The sequence below is a fragment of the Onychostoma macrolepis genome, chromosome 15, assembly GCF_012432095.1.
Source record: "Onychostoma macrolepis isolate SWU-2019 chromosome 15, ASM1243209v1, whole genome shotgun sequence".
Classification (NCBI taxonomy): Eukaryota; Metazoa; Chordata; class Actinopteri; order Cypriniformes; family Cyprinidae; genus Onychostoma; species Onychostoma macrolepis.
This window is the reverse complement of record NC_081169.1, coordinates 12,284,176-12,307,364: the sequence shown is the minus strand read 5'-3', so window position 1 is coordinate 12,307,364 and position 23,189 is coordinate 12,284,176. Positions and strand designations below refer to the sequence as shown.

Below are 23,189 nucleotides of genomic sequence, written 5' to 3'. Positions count from 1 at the left end.
GTAATGATATTTTTAGGGGGGACAACCCTCAGATGGGGGGGTCCTGTCCCCCCCGGGATTTACGTCTATGGCTAAACCTATGCAGTCAGAGCCGGAAAGAGAATTGATTAGTTCATCTCTCGAGTCTTTCGAGTCGTTAGTTCTTTTGTCAAGTGATGTGACAGCATTGGACACATAAATTAGTTAATTTACAAGCTTCCTTACAAACGGGTGCATAGTTATTATTATTATTATTATTATTATTTACTCTTACAGTTACTGCATAGGTTACGCTTATGGGGCTGTCACGTGATGAACGAACGACTCAAATCCGAAGACTCAAAACAGGTGAACTAATTCAGTGCAGAACCTATAGGATGTTGCGCATGCGTGACTGAACGAATCACTCTCCGAGATGACTCGTTCTTCCCGAGTCACATTAAAGATTTGTTCAAAAAGAACGAATCGTTCAAGAACGACCCTAATGTACATGCTGACTGACAATGTCGGGGAAAAGAAAATCAGGTTACCATTGTATTTGTTAGGATTTATTATTATTATTATTATTATTCCGCGCTAAAACTGATCGTGCAGCCCAAATCGTAAGAGTTAGAGAGCTGAAACTTGGTCAGATGGTAGTAGTCTGGCTCGCTATTCAGGCGCAAAGGCATTAGGCATTAGCTTCAGTAAAAAACCTTTATATGCATTTATTTGCTAACTGTTTTGTTATTTTGTAAGAAACACCTATTAGGATATATGTGGGCCTCCATGCTTGTATATTGTACAGTATATGATATGTGTGTGTGGAGGGGGCCCACATCAATATTTTTTCAGGGGGCCCCCAATCCTCTAGCTACGGCCCTGAGTAGGACATCTCCCCAAGAGACGCTTTTCCGTTCAATATTTAACACTTTTTTTAGTTGAGTCAAAAACACGGTTCCGTGTGACTCATGAAAGGTTTGTGAATCGTTTCATTAAAAAGAACCGACTCCAAAGAATGATTCACACACAAAGTACTGAGCTGAACTCGATTCAGTGATGTGATTTTCTGTTTCAATAACAAACACACATGCAGCTGTGGTATCATATTTTTTTATATTTTTAAGATTACAACAGAATTAAAAGATATACATTTTTGTCCTGTATTAGATCTTTTTGATAAGATTTATAGGCTCATGTATTGCGATCAAGAAGGCCTATATTGTTTTGTACAATTCAGCAAAAAGTTCATACCTGGAATTTACTCTTATACTTTGTAAATGCTGTAAATACAAATCAGTCATTCTTGAGACATGGGACAAAACATGTCCAGCAATTGTAACTGCTATCAGGTTTAAAAAAATAATAATATTTTAAATTGTAAATGTTATGGGGATTAATAATAGAATGTATTTAACACAATTATCCCCTTCAATTTAATTTTATCATTATTATGTGAAATCTATGACGCTTATTGTCTTCTCACTACATCTAAAACAGTGTGTCCACAGAGAAGGGTTCAATCATTCATATGCTATAAAATGGACAAAAATGTTTTTTAATGATGAAAAATACCTTGTTTTATCAAAAGTAACACTTAATAATATCTCATATCAAATCAAGGTTGTTTTTCAGTGACACATGCATGTTTCATAAGGTTTCAAAGTTGTGTCCCAACATTTTGTCAACACCGTCAGACATTCATTAAAATGTAATAAAATCAGGGAATATCAGGGGCAGCTGTCACTCTAAAGGACCCCCTCACCACGATCCTCCTCTGTAGAGTACATCACTGTCAGACAGGTTCTGGTCAGTTTATAGTTTTAGAATATTTTAAATCCTAATGTTAATATTTCCTGTGTCACAACCATGATATGTCAACACCATCTTCCAGTTTCTGAGGAAATTACTTGAAATATTTAGATCATTTTATTCTCCTGAAGCAGGTTCCATAAGCAGCATCAACAGAAAAAAACAAAACAAAATGGCTACTACATGAACTCCAATTGTTTTGTGAAAGAAATACCAAATTTGTCAACACCGTCAGATTTTGTGTTCCAATAATATATCATAATACTTAAATGTGTAAATAAAAGCTTTATAAACAATAACATACTCACTGTTTGTTGTGTTTGTTTTAATACAGTAATTGACTGATTCAATGTATTTGATTGTTAAAATGACTACAAATTCAGGTTTTTGTCACCTCCGTAATAATATTTCATTATGATATTTTATATTTGTTGTGGAATTGTTGGTCACATGTGAAAGTGTAATCTATCTGCTAACATGAGAATGTGTTTTGAGATGTTAAAAACATCTTGAATGCTGTTAAAGATAAAATTGAAATTATATTACACAGTCCAAGGTAAAAAGCAAATTTTGTTAAAAAAAAAAAAAAGAGAAAAGTTGGGAGGTTGTATCAAAGCATAGCTCTGTAGCTTAGTAAATATAAGATACATAAATGTAGTTTCATTTGTCTGAGTACAAGGTTTTATTTTTTCAATTTTGCACCGTGTTTTGTCCCACTTCTCAAGAATGACTGAAATATCAAGAAAACAGACGCATCATGCACGTGTTGTAGCGTTGTATAACCACTAAGTGTCGCTAAATTAAAAGAAATTAAATTCTCTTGACAACTTTTCTTTAGAAGCTTTTCTTTAGGTATCCTTTCAGCTGGACTGAGGTTGGTTGAATAATTATCTCTGGTGGAACAAATAGGTGCAGATGAAAGCTTCATTGCTTTAAAAACAGACTACAAAATACTGAATTTATGATTAAAGTCACCAACCAAACCAGATTTTGTATTCTTATATTTTTTAGGATAAATAGATTATGATTATTTTTTAGATGCTTTACAGGTTGGAAAATAACAAGAGGGCAAACATTCAGATGTTTTATTTTGGTAACAGCATCCAGTAAACCAGTAATTAACCCTGTGCCAACCAACCCCATGTCTCAAAATCACAGTGATTTGTAAAGTTAAAAATTACAAGAAATACTGAAACATATGGAATTAGACCTCATTAATCCAAAGCATGCCATCAAATTATATTATTTATACTGGATGGCAAATTTAGGGGGGAATCTGTTATATTGATGCTGTTATTGTTGTTGGAAAAACACAGTGACACTGATTGACTGAAAGAAAGGAAAGATTATTTAGGATTATTGTGATGTTTTTATCAGCTGTTTGGACTCTCATTCTGACGGCACCCATTCACTGCAGAGGATCCATTGGTGAGCAAGTGAAGTAATGCTGAATTTCTCCAAATCTGTTCTGATGAAGAAACAAACTCATACATCTTGGATATCCTGAGGGTGAGAACAGCCATTTTTAAGCATTTTAAGATATTAGCACTATTTAGGACAGTGTACATACATAATAAAGCAATCACATTTAGATTTTTTGGTGTCTTGGAATTCAAGGTTCCTCTGCTGACATTATAGTGGTGTTGACTGCGGTTGGCATCTTGTGCTGACAAGCAGAAAAGATAATGTTTACTCAGGACAAAGGCCAAAATGACTTCACACTGTCATTCTACTGAATCATTGAAACAAAACTCTGACTCGGCCATCTGATAGAATCTGCTTAGCAGGGAAATTGAATCTGGCTTCTGCCCATTTAGAGATAGGACACAGTTAGTGATTGCATGTGCCTGTGCTATTTAATATAGTTATGCAAGTGGAATCAGCAGACAATAAACTGACAGTGATATTTGCAGATAAAGGAATAATGTGATTAATTGGTGTGGCAAATACAAAGAGAATACAAGTCAGATCCCACAAGTCAAACAGTCAAGAGAGAAATGATGTACAAAGTTTAGCATCTGCCTTGGTTATACGGCACAAACTATAAGATAAATCTGCAAGGTCATAGGATCTGCTTAAAGGGATAGTTCACCCCAAAATAAACATTTTGTCCCCATTTACTCACCATTAAGTTGAATTATGAATTGAAAGCATCTACTACTTTATTCTTTATGTTGAACGTATTTCTTTCTTCTGTTGCCCGTAGGCTATGGAAGTCCATGGCTACCGTCAACTGTTCGGTTACTAACATCTCTTGTGTTCAACAGAAGAAAGACACTCATACAGGTTCGTAACAATTTGAGTAAGTAAATGATGCTAACATTTTCATTTTTGGGTGAACTATCCCTTTAACTTTAAAACGGAACAAAGCAAGTTAAAGATAGATATGGGCCTGCTTGGGAGAAGGTCATATGTGAAGGGTTTTATTATTATTATTATTGAGGTTAACACAAGGCCCCTTGCTAAGTTTCATTTCTCTAAAAATGGACATGTACGTAAATAACACTGTGTTAAGATGAAACAGACTTTTACATCCGCACAAAAAAGAAGAATAGAATAGAAAAGAAAAGAATTGTGATACATGCACTTTTACATAGGCTATACTTTTTACATTTTCTATACTTTTCAAATTTTATTATGTGTAACTTTTTGTCACTATATTTAGTTTGTGCTTATTTTTTACTTTCGTGTTAATTTTTTATTTACTTTTTAGTTTCATTACATTATGTAATTTATAATTGTTATAATTTGCTCAAAACCTGTATTTGATGCAAAAAAAGAAAAAAAAGAGAAGAAAATCAAATCAATCGTCCCTGAGAAATATTCACTACCTTGAGAAATGTTCACTGTAGTAAAGCGTGTGAATCAGAATAACTGTTTTGAAGGGCGGGAGCTAATGGTTTTCCTCCAGCAGCGTGAGTAAGCGCTGGGAGGAGCCTGTGACAGTCGCTGCTCTGGGGTTGTGTTGATTTGTATAGTATATCGCGCGAACTGACACTGCTGTGTTTCGCTTACAGATCTGCGCAGAGACGCATGTTTTGCACGCTCTCGAGAGCAGACAGCGGAGAGCGCTGGAATGATATTCATGGGCGGTGGACGTAGAAAATGACCTTTTGTGATAACGGCGAGGGCTGGGATTTGTCGTGCTACACTCTACACTACACTCTATTTATGTTGATTTAAGAGGTCTCCGTCGCTCGCGCAGTTTGGATTTTATTTCCAGGATGGACCGCGTCAAGAGTTCCATGCAGCAAGTCCCCAACCCGATTCCCAAAGTGCTCAGCCGTCGCGCTGGCGGTGCCAACAGTTTGGAAGTTGAAAAGGAAAACTTCGAGCGTAGTCAGGTAACGTTAAGGAACTGTAAACACCACAGGGCAAGTTTTTTCATGTAGCCAGTTTATAGCCAACGCGCTCATTACATTTGTTGCTTAAAACTAACTAGTATTTGTTTGTATTGTGCTAGTAACTGGCATTTCGATAGAGTTTTGTAGCCTGTCTATTACAATAATCATTAGATACTAGCACTTATTCCTAGTGGTAAAGTTAACATTTTATAGTCAACTAACATTTCTTATCTCCGTTGCATTAGAACTAGTTCAATAAAAATCTTACAAGTAAGCTATTTTAAACTAACACATTCGCTAATAAATGATAAAATATATTATAATATACTCTTATAAATATATTGTATATACTGTATTATAAGTGTCTAATCAAGTAGTATTAGGAACTGAAATAGGTACCAGAAACGATGAGAATGGGCTACTAATCTCACAGAAATCTCTCACGAATCTTGATTGAATTCAATTAAGAAAATTTTCTATTTGAATTTAAATTGAATAACCTCTATAATTAAAGGGATATGTATTAGTGAGTACTATAAGTACTGTAAAAGTGATTTTTGAAGTATTTTTGAAACACATTTTACAGGAAATTCTAATTGAGCTATCGTTAAGCCCCTCCCCTCGAACGCAGACTAGCCAATGGCAGTCGAGTATCAGTTGCGCAGGGAGCAGAACTCAGACATCTTTAGGTTTCAGCGCCATAGAGAAACATTGGAAGATTGGAAGCTAGCATCGGTTTCATGGGGTTTATGCTTCAAAAATGGAAAAACGATGTGCCTGGGGTACTTGTAACACTGATTCCAGGTATCCTGAGAGGATTGGCAATAGAATTTATTTTATTACATTTCCTAAACCCAAACAAAACAGCAAAATGCCCCTAAGCCTTCAACCCAATCCCAAAAAACGTTAATTTTCTGGTTGTCATACACTCATTAAGTTACAATTTTCAACTGCTCAAGCAGAACATTAATGTCATTTTGTGCTTCAGCAAGCTATATCTCTGAAGAATAAAACTAGCTAATGTTAAAGTTAGTGAATCAATGCTAATGTACAAACCTAAATCGCGAACTGTTCTCGCCTCTTGTACAGTGTAGATCAAAAACGCATATGTCTATCCTTACTGATAGGTCAATTGTTTCTGCTTCAACATTTTATGTTTAATTCAGTGTGTTACTTGCCATTTCTTTGTGATCATTTGTGAATTTTACTAGCAATTTCTGAGTAAAATGGTTTAAAAGAAAATCCTACACCATTTTTTCTTTCATGTATCGAATAAATACTAGTGAAAGGTACTAGTTACTAGTGGACTGTATTACTGTTCATTTTTTATTTGAAACCAAATATTAGCAACACAAAATTAACTATTAAAGGAATACATGGCTTAAATGGCTTGCCGTATCTTTAAAAAAAAAAAGCTCCTGCACTCAAACAAACTATGGAACGCATTGGGCAGTCAAAGAGCATTATTTGTTTTTAATTTAATATATTATTAAATCAAGCTAACACACGCTTTGTTGTCTGATATGATATGTTAAATTGTAAAGGTACTGGAAGCGTTTTCTCACTTTGAGTTAAAAAATCAGAGCTGACCCTATTTTTCAGGTGCACAAATTCTCTCAAGATCTGCACTTTGTTTGGTTCCTGAAGCAGCCTGCTAGTGTGTGTTTTTCAAAACCATAAAATGAATTTTTATTTCCACCGTAAAAGCCATCATGTTTACAAAACTATAATTGATGGCCTGTTAAATTCAGCTTTCAGTTCAGTGAACCTTTGATCATATCGCACCTTCATTTTATCAGTCCACATTCTAGTGTCAACGATTCAGGGCGGGAGCAAAGTTCTACCGGGTACCCTTTCAGTACAGGTTAATATAGATAACGCTGTTCCAAATGCCATTAAAAATTAAATTACATGCACACATTTGTCATAATATGACATTAATATGCATTATAAAAGGATATACCAAAAGGATCCCAGTCTTGTGTTTCCAAACTGATGGAGATGCAAAAGCTTTTAGTGGTTTAGAGATGCAGCGCTAAAAACCATTGAGTTTGACGGTCATGCATTCTGGTTCTTGGCATAAGCCTGTAGTGGATTTCCATGTGTCTTCAGTCGTTTAGAGAAGAATAAACAATGTCTTGTTTATCATGACCTTTTTAAAGTGCACATGCATTGAATTATGCAGTCAGTATCTGGGTGCTTGAGCCTGAAAGTGTGTTGTGAAGTATAGAGTATAGAGAAATGCATTCTCATTGTTCATGCACTCCTCTCACTTCTCTGGGGGTCTTTCCCCTCCCCATCCAGACACAGCCATCAGAAAAAGTAGGTCACATGAATGAAGCTGCAGCCGACTGCCCTACTGGTGGGTTTCAGGGTGTTTGAAAAGAGCATGACCTTGTTCTTGCCAAGATTTCTCGAGGTAGACTAAAATTTACTTAATTTCTGGTTTGATATCAATCTGCAGCATCGTGTTTGACTCAAGCGTGCAATATTCAGTCCTGTTTACAACTAGGACAGTGACATGGATTAGCGAGACTCATGTGACGCATGCGCTCTTGAACTCCTTTAGGACCGATCACTGGGTCAGACTCGAACGTGAGTTATCCTGTTTTTAAAATGGATTTCATCAGTTTGAGTTTTAATTGAACCAAAAACACTGAGTGCTAAAGTTGAACTATAAAGCCTAAACTGAACATTCACATCTAAAAATAGCACTTCAAACAGCACAAACTGATCAGGTCTCAGTAGGAAATGCTATTGTGTGCAGTCCTTATCAGCTAGTTTGCCTGGAGGAAGTCTGATCCCATAATATCCCGTCTCTTTTTTGCCCTTGGAACGCTATGTTTAGATTAATAGGCCTTCTGTGGTGTGAGTTCAGCCTGTTTTAAATGAGAGGATGTTAGTGTGGTGCCCTGTAATGACATGAGCATGGTTTGCCTTGTGGCTGGGTGTTAGAAGACTAGCATCTACTTAACTTGAGTTTTATATGGAGGAAATCTAAGCAGGGAACCTTTGTTGTGGTCGGAGCCTAGCAGAGGGACATCCGGCCAGCCTCGGAATCCACACGGATGAAATAACATGTTAAAAGAGTGTTGCCAAAATAAGTCATCTGCAAATCAGTCTGAAGCATCGTAAACATCCCGCAGAACATTTTGTATCAGGCGAAATTCAAGATTCAAGACACTTTAGTTGACAGTCATAAAGTGCGACGATATACAAAGCTAATTTTTTTCCTCAAACCATGCAGCCCTAATCCAAACAATTCACAAGTCCCGTTTTACATTTTTAAAAGACTGTTGTCCTGTTTCACTTCAGTGAAGTCAAATGAGTTTTCAAAGAAGTCAAATGATAATTTTTCAGTATATTTTCATCACTTTAAAGGATTAGTTTACCCAAAAATGAAAATTTACTGAAAATGTATTTATCCTTAGGTTGTCCAAAATGCAGATGAATTTGTTTTTTCAACTGAACAGATTTGGAGAAATTTAGCATTACATCACTTGCTCACCAATGGATCCTCTGTAGTGAATGGGTGCCGTCAGAATGAGAGTCCAAACAGATGATAAAAACATCACAGTAATCCACACAACTCTAGTCCATCAAATAACGTCTTGTGAAGCAAAAAATTGCAAGTTTGTTATAAACAAATTTATGGGCACTTTTGGCCAAAAATGAGACGACAATCCATAATAATACTTCTTCCAATGAAAAAGTCTGTCCCCTGTTGTCCTCTCACATAAAAATCCACCGACTTATTTGTTTTGGACAAAACTATCTGACAAAACAGTTTTGGACTCTTGACATTTGTTTCACACAGCTTTTCACATCACAAGAGTCATGTGAATAATTGTGATGTTTTTATCAGCTGTTTGGACTCTCATTCTGACGGCACCCATTCACTGCAGAGGATCCATTGGTGAGCAAGTTATGTAATGCTGAATTGCTAAAACCTGTTACGATGAAGCGACAAACTCATTTTGAATGGCCTGAAGGTTTTCATTTTTTTAATGGAAACTATTTCTTTAATGCTAATTTATGTCATTCTGTCTCTGTTCGTCCCATATCTCCTCTTCCTCCTCTTGTTATCAAACTATCCTACTTTAAAGCAGTTAAGTTTATGACCCTGCGTCTCTTGTGCTTGTGTTTCTTCCTGTGCTGGTACCGTGCCCGTGGAGGAATTCTCGGGAGGAGCCTAATCTTGCCCCCCTCTGTTTTTCCAAGACTTGCCCTCACAGAGCCAGACAGTCGTAATCTCGCCTCCCACTTAGCAGCCAATCTTTACTTTCAGTATTTCACTTTCTCAGTCTACAGTAGTTTCAGTATCCTACCATCTTTTAGTATTTTTCTTTTTTCTAAATTAACTATTTTACTGTTTCCCTGCTTGTTAAATGTAACTTTTTTTCCATCTGACGTGCACATTTACTGTAGATCCTGCGTTTCAGAGGGTGAGGAGTGGTTGTTAGGGTCATTGACTGCAGGAGGGCATGTATGAAAAGCCCTGAAACAGCAGAACATGCGAGCCCTGGCCTGTGGCCTCCGTTCGCTGGCTGTGGATTAAAAATCCTATGCAGTTTGGCGGGCCGCCAGATGCCTGTGCCAGAAACAGTGTTCGGGTCACACTGCTATCAAACAGACCATTAATGCATTACTGCAGGGAATGTGGTCATATTAGTTGTTATTATTGTAGGTTTGTGACATATTGTATGTAATTTTTTTTTTTTGGCCTTACTACTTTAAATGTATTACTATGATAATCAAATATGACCCCTTTATGATGAACTCCCTTACTATAAAGTATTCAAATATATATATTTAATGTATTCAGGCCAATTTTTACTGTATAATGAGAAAAATTAAGCATGGTAGATATAAAATATTGTTAAAAAACAGTAGTGCCATATTTATGTCAACTATTGAACCAGCTAAACAGTAAGAAATACCGGGAAAAAAAGAGAAGGTTTCTGTAGCTATAAGATGAGACATCCCATTTTGCTGACTGCATCAAATTAAATTTACAAAAGTGAATTTATATACATATAAAGCATATTAAATGCAAATAAAGTGTCTGCTTTAATGTTTCTAATGACTATATTATTATATTGTCATTATATTTTAAATGATTAAAAACGGTTTTCTGACAATCGGGTAAAACAGTGGTTTGAAGAATAGTGGCAAAGATTGGTAAAGATTAAAAATTGCATTTAGTTTTACATTTGATTATTGTGGGCTGCACTGTGATCCTTAAATAGTCTTAATGTCATCTAATGATTTTTGTTCTGAATATACTTGGCAAGATTTTTTTGGTTTACAAATTATTGTTACACTGAATGACATTTAACAAAAAAAAAAGTATGATAATCATTATTTTTTGCTTAGAAAAATATGAAACGGGAGTCAGGACACATTCTAATGTTATTAGAAATTAAAAATTAAAGCTGTATTAAACTTTTCTTGTTTTGATGCTTTCCTGACATACGTTTTCTTAGGGGCTGTTCACACAGAACGTGTTTTTCCATTCCAGTGAGCTACTTTTCTGTTGTTTTTCTATGTAAACTCGCTAGACGGACATGTATGACCATTGCGCTCATATCTCACATCTTTTGCAGCCTCTCGCACATGAGTGCCGCATTTTTAAGATTCTGTGTCGAGTTGAAAGAATTTACATGCAGTGACCAGTCCGAAGACACCAGAGGCGGGGCAAGTGTTGTTTTGTTTACAGTAGCAAGTTGGCATAGCAACTTTTATATAGGGGGCATTTTGCACTGCGCTTTTTTTTAAAACCATTCTTGAGTCTAACGTTTTAGACACACAGACGCATTCTGTGTGAACAGCCCCTTTTTTTTTCTCTGTAAAACCTGTATTTTCTGTATTTTTGTTGTCAAATTATTAAGATCTTAAAAAGTTACTGAAATTCTTATAATGCAATTTAATAGCCATTTTATCTCTAAAATAATTCAGCAACTAGAAATTGCTTTTTTGTAAAGTCTTTGAGAAGTCATGAAAATTCCTCGGTCAAAAGATGTGGGAATCCTGTGGGTTGTAGCAAAGGTCACAGTTATACAGCGATGGATCGTGCTCGGATCCACTGTAATGTTACATTTTTGTTCATTATCTAAAGCGGGCACTAAACTTGTTGGTCATTAACGGGGAAGTGTAAGCCTGCAGTTTCCAGGCTTGTGGTCAGTGTGAGCTGGACAGACATAGACAGTGTGTGGGCAGTGACTCATTGGCAGTCACTCTACACTGCCGTAGCGTCTCTCTATGCTTGACCAATGAAGCACTGCAGTGTAAACTGTCCCGATGGGCCTACCACACGGTACCAGGAAGTGATTGCCCTTTAAAGAGCACGCTTTGTTTAGAGAACACCCCTCCCCTTCCCGCTGCCACATTTTTCCTTTATGAGTGATTTGGGTGGCATAGTTTATGTAAACATTGACTGGTATCATGTCCAGATCAACTGATCTTGTGCCCTTTTTTGGACGTCTGTCTAAACAGTAGAGATTTATGTAAAATAACAGCATATCTGAGAAGATAATTGACACATATTTGAGCAAATAATACAGAGATACACTACTGTTCAAAAGTTTGGGTTTGGTAAGAATTTTTTTTTTTTGAAAGAAGTCTCTTCTCCTCACTAAGGCTGCATTTATTCATTTGAAATTACAGTAAAAACAGTAATATAGTGAAATATTATTACAATTTCAAATAACTGTTTTCTTTTTTAATATATATTAAAATCTAATTTATTCCTGTGAATCAAAGCTGAATTTTCAGCATCATTACTCCAGTCTCGTGTCACATGATCCTTCAGATATCAATCATACATGTTGATTTAATGCTCAAGAAATATTTCTTATTATGTCCAATGTTGAAAACAGATGCGCAGCTTAATATTTTTGTGGACACATTTTGTGAGATTTATTTCAGGATTCTTTGATGAAAAGAACAGCATTTATTTAAAGTCTTTACCATCACTTTTGATCAATTTAATACATTCTTGAATATGAAATTATTAGTTGCTTTAAAAAAAAATCTTTCTGAATGAATCAAACTTTTGAATGGTAGTGGATACATCTGTTTGTATTCTGATTTTGTTTTTGTATAACATGTACATAAACATTCAATTTGAATTCAATTTAATATAAAAGAACTGTGTGAACATTAGATCCTGTGATACGCTCTTAAAAAAAGAAACAAAACTGCACTGCATTTAGTTCAAACAGAATTTACATTTATAGTTCCTGTCATTTATAAAATATTTCTAATAGAGGGGACGTTTTATGTAGTGACCAATGTCCTAATAAATACCTAATGATTTATTTATATGGTCTCACTTTTTTCTATTCTTAATTAAAAGCCTGTCTTTGGACCTCCTGTTACACACGAGCACCTGTTAAGATCAATAATGCATGGAGCTGCTCATTCTCATGCTGCTTTACCTCAGCATCAAAAAACAACCAGATGAGGGCGCCATTCACCAACATTACACACGTGATCATGTGAAAGTAAGAGTTTAACTGGAATGTCATCAATCACGTCTTATATTCTGCATATTGATGGTTAACCTACACACACACACACATACACATATATATCGCGACTCCTATAGTGGACTAACAGTTCTAGACGATGCATCTGTAAGTCTGTACGTGCCATAACAACGCATTTTGCTCTGCAGTGTGTCTCGTAGGTCTTCTGCAGTTGAGTTTTAGTGCAGTTTGATTTTCTTCACAAGCATTCGTGCTATTTTTGTCTCACTATGTGTAAGACGTTGCATCATCCTTGCAATACAAACATTTCCACTTCTGTTTCTTTTGTAGTGATGTAACATTTGACAGAATTTTGCTGTCGTTCTCCTTTTTGTCCTTTTAAGTCAAAAGCTGTGGCAAATGACATCAGTGCATGAAGAACTCCTCCTCTAGTCTGTATTTTGTGGTCCGTACCTGTCACATAATATTTAGTCCAGCGTCTTAAGCGCTTCCCTTTAAACGTTTATGACTCGCGTTCTTCATGCAGTGGCTTTTCTAGAGCGTTCTTGAGAGTCTAGCCATCTGCCAATCTGCTCTTCGGCGCGCGAGGAGGACGAGGGGGAAATAAGAGAAGGAGAGAGGGACTATTCGATACTGAACCGGACACATGTTGAGTTAACGGACCGTTCCTGCTCCCTCCGCCTCCCTCAGCGGATTCGCAGTCTGCTTTTGATTCCCGAGCAGGGAACCGGTTCAGCTTCGCTTCCATAACCCCGTTTGAACTATGGACTCGAATAAAATGGTATGTAATCGACGAAATGTTGATGTTTAGCGGGTGTTAGTGCACGTTTTGGGGGGTGGGGAGGGATTGGCGCTTGCCTGTTCGCGGGGTTGTTTTGCATCGAGGCTTGCAACAGTCTTGTGTGTTTATTTACATCAGATTTAGACCGCCGCGAGCGTTTACTCCGCGGACCGTTACGTCTGAACGAGTTGCTGCGATATTTCATATATTTTTCAAATATTTCAAAGCACATTTTAGCGATTGTTTGGGCTCATCAAGTAGGCTTTTCCCACAACACTCCCGGATTTTAGGAAGTCGCAGCCAGTGTGCTAATATAAGCCTTGTTGGTGGGAAATTGCGTTTAAATGGACTGCTAATGTCTGAATTTTTAAAGAACAGTAACGCACGAACTGTTTTATCAACTTAAATGGATAGTTTACCCACAAATACATTTGTATTTGTTATTATTTATTCACCCTCATAAGCCTTTATGACTATTTCTTAGTTGCAGTACAAAAGCAGATGCTAGCCAGAATGAGTCACCGTTCACTTTCATGGTATAAAAAATACTCAATGAACGTGAATGGTGACTGAGACTGAGATTGTAATATCATTCCTAACATCACTTTTTTTGTTTTTAAGAAGAAAGTAAGTCATACAGGCTTATTAGGGTGAATAAACAGCGACAACATTTAACTTTTTTTTTTTTTTAGGGGTGAACTGTCGCTTTAAGTGTGCAGCTAAAACAAACTTTGAGGTTTGAGGGACACAGAACTTATAGTGTGGACTTAGTGTTGGGTTTTGACTCTTGAGTGGCTGCTTAGGTTCTTGTGAGATCTGAGACAGTCTGTACCATTTTTGGACACATGATTCACTGTTTTGACTTAAATTACTGCGTCCTTCTCTCTGCTTTGACTCCCAGCCCACTATCAACATTGTATGATATCTGCTTGTTCTCAAATCCCTCATGTCATGCTCTGCTTGACAGTGGTATGAAAACATGTCTTTACTTGAGTGGGGTCCTGGGATCCCCACTGGAGATTTTGTTTGTGCAGACCATGAAGCTAAATCAAGCTTTATGGAAAGTCAAGGACTGATGTAAAATGCACTGAAGCAGGAGCAGTGCTTAGTTTTGATCTGTGTCTTCTGGGTTTGATTTAGAGGTTTTGATGTGGCCTCAGAAACCTCTTGTTAGCAAGCTCGTAAAACTCAAGGTTTCCTTCACTTGAGCTGTTGTTACAGATCTTTAGTTCCTTTTCTTTAACCAAAAGGCCTGTGAGGCCTTTTCAGAAACCTGCTTCACTTCATCTGATTTGTTTTGTCTGTGACACATAAGAACACACGAACAAGATTTAACCAGATTTTAGGTTAAATATTTATAGGAAAAACGGTATATTTTAGGTGCTGTGATTGGTTACTACGTATTTGAGTTTAATCATTTTTAATCACCATCTAACTATTTATTTAGCTTTATTTGCTTTTAATTTTTTTTATGCATTCGCCTAGAAAGAGGATAGGAAGAAAACATGCCTTTGCATCTCTTCATTTCTTGCTTTAATATTTCTGCATTGTGTTATTTTTACATTGAAGTGTAATTTAGTGGGGAAAACAAGGAAATAATTTGTCATTTTTATCATACTGTATACTATATTTATTTGGTAGGTCAGTGTCGTTGTGGGTTTTGATTCTTTTGCTGTTGTAAGCTGTAAGGACCTTTTGAAACAACTGAAATCATTTGGCGAAGTGATATGGACATGTAATGTGGTCAAGACCTGCCTGAAACTACTTCAGCTGTGTGTTTCCCTGAAAATAATTTCACACCTTAGAAAGTTCGTCAACCAATCAGATTCAAGCATTCAGCAGCCCTGTAAGTATTAAGTGCAATAATAAAGGATACGCTTGCATTTGATGTTGATTAGCTTTTATAATTAGCAGCTGAATTTGGTCAAAAAAAAAACAACAACAACATATATGTGACCTTGGACCACAAAACCAGTCTTAAGTCGCTGGGGTATATTTGTAGCAATAGCCAAAAATACACTGTATGGGTCAACATTATAGATTTTTCTTTTATGCCAAAAATCATTAGGATATTAAGTAAAGATCATATTCCATGAAGATATTTTGTAAATGTCCTACTGTAAATATATCAAAACGTCGTTTTTGATTAGTAATATGCATTACTAAGAATTCATTTGAACAACTTTAAAGGCGATTTTCTCAATATTTAGATTTTTTTGCACCCTCAGATTCCAGATATTCAAATAGTTGTATCTCGGCCAAATACTGTCTGATCCGAACAAACCATACATCATACATGGAAAGCTTATTTGTTCAGCTTTCAGATGATGTATACATCACAATTTCGAAAAATTGACACTTAAGACTGGTTTTGTTGTCCAGGGTCACATATAGAAAAAAATACCCTCATAAATATAAAAAAAAAAAAATAGACCCGTAATTCAATTCTACTGGTCAATTCAATTCAATTCTACTCTCATAGTGATGTCATGGCACAGTTGTTTAATGTGGTTGTTTTTTTCCACTCCAGAGAGCCCTAACTAGGTGTTGACTGAATGTTCCCTGAAAGAGGAAGTTTGAGTCATATATGAGTAAAATGTAAAAATTGTTTTTAAAACGGAAGAAAAAGTAATTTCGTAACCCAGTACACTGTTGCCTTTCACTGCTGTGACCTTTAAGAGAGGTGGAGCGGTTTGAAGAAAACTGTGTTAGCTAAAAAAAACACAAGTGGCTAAGTGTGAGCGTCAGTCCCCCCCACTCATCAACACAGCAAGAAAGGAGAAGTCTGTGTATGCTCTATGTGTAGGGTGTGAGAGAGTCTTAGTATTTTCAGGTTGTTCAGACCTCAGGAAGGGGAGAGGTAGGCTATTTTTAGTTGTTTCAACTTTCAAGTTTTTACACCCACGCCTCGTGCTGAAGAGAAGCCACAGACCAATGCCTCATTCATTTCTCGCTATCAGCAGTGCTTCTGCAAGCGATTGTGCTCTGGCAGCCTATTCTCTGAACCACCTCAAAGTAGTCAGATTACCCAAGATGGGAAGCTGGGAAGTTGTTTGGGTTGGCCGCAGTGCCCTGTGGAGGACTGTGGGTAGAATCTGCATTCTTCAGTCAGCCGGATATGGGAAGGATCGTGTGAGCGAAGATAGGAAGATCTAAAAGAGACAAAAGAAGGTCCCTTTGAAACTACCTCTGAGACAAGATACCATATGGATGTGACCACAGTTTGAAGATCGGCCCACCCCAAGCATCAGGATTTGACTGGATGTGTCAATGACAATTTATTTATTTATTTTTTTTTCTGATTGCTTCATTTATTTGATGTTCAGTTTTATTCCATATTTAATGGAAATTTCTGAATTCAAATTCATTTTGCTTTTTCTTGGGGTATAAAATACCGATGTTATGAATCAATATTATTAATGAAAGTTTGGAGTACTTTTTTATTATTTCGTAATAAGCAGTTAAGCAGATTATTTAAAACACTTGTAATATATAACTTTCTGTAATGCATTATATGGTTGTCTGCCAAATTAAAACAAAACAGGAAATGACTTTTAATCAAGATCCCGGTTGACTAAATTAATACGTTCCTTTAAAAAACACAATTTGTTTTTTCACGATACCTGAAAAACATACTTTTTACCTTGAAAAATACATTACCATTTAAAAGTCTTAGGTCAGCAAGAACTTTTAAAGAAGCTTTAATAAAAAAAAAAGTCTGTAAAAACCGTAACACTGAAATATTATTACAATTTAAAAATAGCTAATTTTTTATTTTTATTTTAATATATTTTAATGTATTCCTGTGATGCAAAGCTGAATTTTTAGCATCATTACTCCAGTCTTCAGTGTCACATGATCCTTCAGAAATCATTCCGATTTGCTTATCTATGTTAAAATCAGTTGTGCTACTTATTATTTTTGTGGAAATCGTAATGCTCTTCTCTGCTTATGCTCCTTGGGCCTGGAATGAATTGCAAAATGTAATTAATCTTGATACACTTCCAACATTGAGTACTTTTAAATGTCTTTTGTATAATGTTTTAAAGGATACCTGTAATTGTTTTTCATGATCAGATTTTATTTATGAATTATGATTGTATAATTTGTGGTACTGTCTCTGTGATTCTTTTGTATGAAACTTTATGTACTGCCGTCTTGACCAGGTCTCACTGGAAGAAGAGAGAGCAATATCTCAATGTGATTTCCTGGTTAAATAAATAAAGGAAGAAGGAATTTATCAAGGAAAATGTATTTTTTTAAACAAGGTTTTAAAAAGGTTTTTTCTTTTCTTTATTTTGGACGCTCCTATTTTCTATTCTACCACATTCAAGCATAAAATCAATTAATAGAGTTCAGTTGCAACTAGTCCACTAATTATTTCTAATAGCATCCCTGCCTGTGGAATTGTGGAGCATCATGGGTTAAAGCATAAACCTCAATATGAGGAGAGCTATTTCCTTACAGTTTCCTCTCCCGGCAGATGGGTCACATGAGGACAGCTGGCCTTAATATCCCTGTAGTGCATTACTCCTGTCTAAGATCCCATTGATTTGATTGATATTGTGCATTTGGCAGTTCAATACAACATGACTGTCAGAACGGTTTGCAACGCAGATGTTTGCAGATCATCAGTCACATATGCTTTGCTTAACAAGCTTGCGTCAGCTCCATATAGAAAAAGTGCCACAGTAATTAAGTGTCTAATGGGTTGATATTGCTGTAGGCGAGAAATTGAATAAACTACTTGTGGCGTAACAGGCTGTTTGGAGAGCTTTCTTTGAAACGCAAAAGCAGGAAATTTAGTTACTCACTCTGCTTTCAAGGAAAGAAATAATAAAGCAATTGCATCGTTTTTTGTAAAGGATGACACTGCATTTCTGTATACAAATCTGAGTGTCATATAAAGATGACTCCAGGCCCCTATGAGTCCAAAAGTTAGGTATTTCCACTTATAATAAATACAGTCATACAGAACGACATGAGGGTGAGTAACTTATGACAGAATTAATTTTTTGGAGGGTTAACTATCCCTTTAACCTTATAAAGCCTACTGTACTGTACCACATTTGATATGCAAATTTCTAAGGTCACTAGAGATGTTCCGATACCCTTTTCTTGGTAACCATGTATGAATGCATATTAGTCATTTTAACTGAACTTAGGGAAAAAGGGTGGTGGTGCTTTTTTGATCATTCAGTGTTTCTGTAAAAATGGGGGGGAAACTATCAATAATACTGATAAGATAATAATCATACTATGAATTCTACTAAGAACAATATAAACGCACTAAGGATTAACGAGCTGCTGGATTCATGAATATTAATCACATTGTCTGCATTGGCTCGAACTGATTGGCTGAAATCAAAACAGGGACGATAATAGGTGAGCGCCAGCCAATGAGATTGTCGTTTGCTCATTAGCTCCGCCTACTACCGGAGAACCCGGCAGTTAGAATTCCAAAGGAACTCCACTTTGACAGAAAAATACAACAAAGAATATCGTTTACATACCATTCGGAATTGACGCGCTTACATGTAAAAGACTCTCTCTCTCTCGCTGCATGTGAGAAAAAAAGCAAAGCGACGGCGAGTCGTGCACTTCACACTAGAGCTTACGGTGCGTCAAATACAGGTGCGCTGCGCATTCATTCAGATGATCTGAAAAATAGATCGCTTGACGGAGAGAAACTCTGAAGTGCTCAGTCAGAGTGTTCGGCGAGTGACAATATATCTGCGCTAAACTTATACATAGCCTCCAACTCACATACTATAAAATCTGATTATTTATCAGCCAGTGGCTAATATTAGACATCACATAGTCGCCCAGGGTGAAGATTTAGTCGCATATGCAAGTGATTTACTGGCAATGTGCTTGCACGTTTGTACTTCTTCGCTGCTCTAAATAGTGGTTGCTTGTGGCAACACAGCACAGCTTCCTGTGTTTGCATTCTGAGCAGCGAAGAAGAATTTATTTCCTATTTGCAGCGTTAAGCAAAGCTAGCGCGCATAACTATAGGTCTTGTTTAAGAAAATGGTATCGGATCGGTACATGGGTTCAAGTACTCGCCGATACCGATGCCAGAATTTTTTGTGGTATCGGTAAAATTTCCGATACTAGTATCGGAATCGGAACAACCCTAAAGGTCACCATATTATCAACATGATCAAAACTTGAGAAACCTGTTGTACACGATCTACTATATGCCCTCTGTCATCTGAAATATATTTCCTGTGTATATATATAAATATTAGCATCAAATGTGATGCATCTGTTTCAGGAACATGTATTTGTTCATCTCTCAGTCATGATTGTGCTATGTTTTGCTCCCACAATAAAAACTACAGAGCTTTGATCATAAAACTAAGCATTTTATCAAAATTAGAGAACAATCTATGAACGTTTGATTTTTTTTTTGTCAGAAATAATGTGTTCATCTTTCAAAAATGTTTACAGAGTTTTAGTTGTGGCTATACCATACTAGTAGAACAGTGTACTGTGTACCAAGGCACTTCAACAAAAACCCTTTATTTTGTGGAAAACACAGTGATGAAAATTAGAGAACAGCAATGATTGTAGCACGAAGAAAGATTACAACTACAGTTTCTGAAGGTTTTCAGGACTTCAGGACATCACTAGTTTCTCACAGTCAACACTCCTTTTGTTGACTTCTTTACACACTTTGGGTTTAGTCTTTCCTCATGTTTCTCATCGGACCCAAATAAATTAAGCTTGCTCTCTTTGGACCAGTTCTCCTCTCTCCACACAACATGCTCCTCAGCAAAGGTGAACTTAGCCTTTTGATTCTTTCTGCTGATGAGAGGTTTGCTCACTGTGCAGAGTGGGTTTTCAGTCCAAATTCTCTTAAACATCGAGGCAATGTATGCCGAGACAGATCCTTACCCTGGTCTGTGCTAAACTGGAAAGCAATTCCAGCTGCAGTATTAAACCGATTCCCCATTGAGATTCTCTGCATTATCCTGTCCTCTCGTGCATTTGTCTTTCATGGGCGACCAGCCTTTTTGGGGAACTTGACTGAGTTAGTGACTTTGTGAAAATGCAAGATTCCAGAAATCACAGATTTGGAACAACCAACTTGTCTTGCTAGGGATGCACTGAGTTTTCGGCCACCGAAAATGATTGGCCGGAAGAAAAAAATGGCCAAAAATATATGCCACGCCGCAGCGCCTGGCAGTGTTCAGCGCGCAGGTTTCACTCTTCTGTTTGCAGTAGCGCTACTGTGCTGTAACATGCTGAAGTAGAGCTGTACTGGGCAACGCTGGTAAAATGACGCTACCCTCTCGATCACTGAACTGCTCTGATGATAATAATAGCTTTGTAGGACTATACATTTTTGGTTAATTAGTCAAAGAACAAAAAACGAAAAAAAAAAAAATTATTCTGTTGCATAGAACTGAATAAAAATAATACATTATTTAATATTAATATTTTTTTCTGTTCAATAATATCATTAAATTTAAGTTAAATTGTTGTAATTATTATAAAGCATTTTTGGTTTCAGTTTCGGTTCAGAATTTAAGTGCATCCAGAATTTTTGGTTTCATTTTCGTCCCAGAATTTTCATTTCGGTGCATCCCTAATGGCTGCTATTGGCATTCATCTGGACAACCTGCTGTCAGAGGATCTCAGTCACTTTAGAACGGCTCACCATCTTGCAAAGTCAGTAGGCGGGTTTCCATTACAGTTTTTACAATGTTTTATATATGTCGATAAAAACCTTTTGCGAATTGACGGCGTTTCCATTAACTGATGTTATGCGACTAAAATGTAATTTTTTTCCTCTCACGATAAGTCATGGCAACAGATGTTTGTAGATTAACCTACGTATATTGCAGCCAAGGAGACGTATGCATGTATCTCCAATGAAGCTGCGTGGAGAACGTGGTATAAACAAGCATTGACTAGAGTGGCTGCAATCAGCTCTGATGGCCGTGTTATAGTACATTAAAGAATGATCAGGTGATTTACTTATGCCAGGTGACCTGTAAATGCGAAAAAACGGGTTCCGTTGTAGTTTTGCTATATATCTTTTTCAAATTGCCTGAAAAACCACCTCATGAGAGCGTGAAAATTTTATTTGCGATATATGGGAGTTTTTGTGAAATCGATGAATCCTTTGGGCGTTTTTTCAATTTGCAAATTCAATTTGCGTAATTTGAAGCGTAATGGAAATGTGGCTACTGAAAATGTTCTCTAATTTTGATCAGTGTTCTTTATCAAATCTCATTTAAGTTTTTTTTGTGCTTCAGAATATGTTTAACTGATGAAATGTGCTTACTCCTGTTAGGATAACTTCAAATAGGACTAAGCAGTGACCTTGAAATTTGGGAAATTCTATGTTCTCGAATTTTGATCTTCACTATATATGCACTTTCTGTATTATTAAAGATCTCATTGATCATTGATTTACGAGCTATCAGAATTTGGTCTTACTTTTTGGCCATTTAAATATCATCAGCTGCACCAAATTTATTTAGGTGTTTTCCCCCGTCCTCGAATATGAGCTCTAGATCCAGACTATATGAGCCATAATATCAAATATTATACTCAAAAAAGACTCTAGACTCTTTTTATTTGAATTTGTCTGAATGTTCAATAAACTTCCATTCATTAAATTTTGTTTATTATTTCATGTCAGGCTTTACAGGGTTGAGTATGTGATGACATTATGCTCATCTCTGCTTGTAATCTTTCCCAGTTTATTTATCTCTTCTTACTTTAATAAGTGGTTATCACTTCATCTTATCATTTGCCTGTGCCTGTGCCTGTGCGAGAGATAATGGACCGGGATGCCAGTAATTCACTCACCAGTGCCAAAAGCCCTGGGCAGCTGGCACAACTCACATAGACGACAAAGTCTTAGTGTGGACAAATTAGGTCACACCTTTCCTCACACCAGCGTCACAATCTCTTAGACGCCTTAGCTACTATGTTTATCTACTCCTTTATTTTTTAAAGGTGTTCATTTCCTTATAATGGAAATTTATTGATGTCATTTCTACTGATTACCTTTTTATAGACTTGATGGCTCATGGACGGCTTTAGTCATATGCTTATCAGCTCTGAATGCATTATTGGTTGTTGGAGAGGAATGGAAGAAACCCACTTCTCAAGTCAAGTATTGTTTTTAGCGTAAGCGCATTGCTTAAAAACATTCTGTTGGGTTGCTTCATAAGAAAACTGAATGGATTTTTCCAATCTGCTGTCCTTTCATCATCCTTATCCTCATGTTTGAGATCACAGCTGCGACTTAATGAGATGCTCATCCAACAGATCCATCTTGTCTACACAAAGCCATGCCTTGTCACCTTTAACAGTGTGTCTGGCAGCAGAAGCCGGCACAGGGATGAAGACTGAACTACACACTACTACAGCATTCTCTCAGCATCCTTGCCAGAATTTCATGTCAGGATGATCCCTGGCCTCTTCAACAAAATGTATTTTTGGTCCAGAGCGAAGTATTTTCAGAGTTTACACTCCAAATTCAGTAATATTTTAAAGTGTTTTAATAGTAAAAAGGTAATATTGTGAAATATTATTATGATTTTAAAATTTCAGTATATTTAAAATGTAATTTATTCATGTGATGCAAAAACTCAAGCTCACTGAAGACAAGTAAACAGTCAGTGATTAAATAAGAATAAGAAACAAGCAATAGGACAAAAAACTACAGTAGAACAAATAAATATACAATGCATGTAGCATTTCTTAAAGTAAATTAAACACTGTGTAAATTAAATACGTATTTCTTCTCATTAAAGTTACAAACGTGATTTAATCAAG

General features: G+C 36.4%; 1 protein-coding gene across 2 annotated transcripts in view; it reads left to right on the top strand.

Annotated features, from left to right (window-relative positions):
- The first annotated feature begins 4,755 nt into the window (after positions 1-4,755).
- hip1 (huntingtin interacting protein 1) overlaps positions 4,756-23,189 on the top strand; it is a 57,428-nt gene continuing 38,994 nt past the window's right edge. The window contains exon 1 of one of the 2 annotated variants that reach the window (XM_058799750.1): positions 4,756-5,114. In XM_058799750.1, the coding sequence (XP_058655733.1) occupies positions 4,995-5,114 (120 nt within the window). In that variant the 5' untranslated portion in view covers positions 4,756-4,994. Of the gene's footprint in view, positions 5,115-13,018; positions 13,386-23,189 lie in introns of those variants that run through there. The other variant, XM_058799751.1, reaches the window with a different exon arrangement.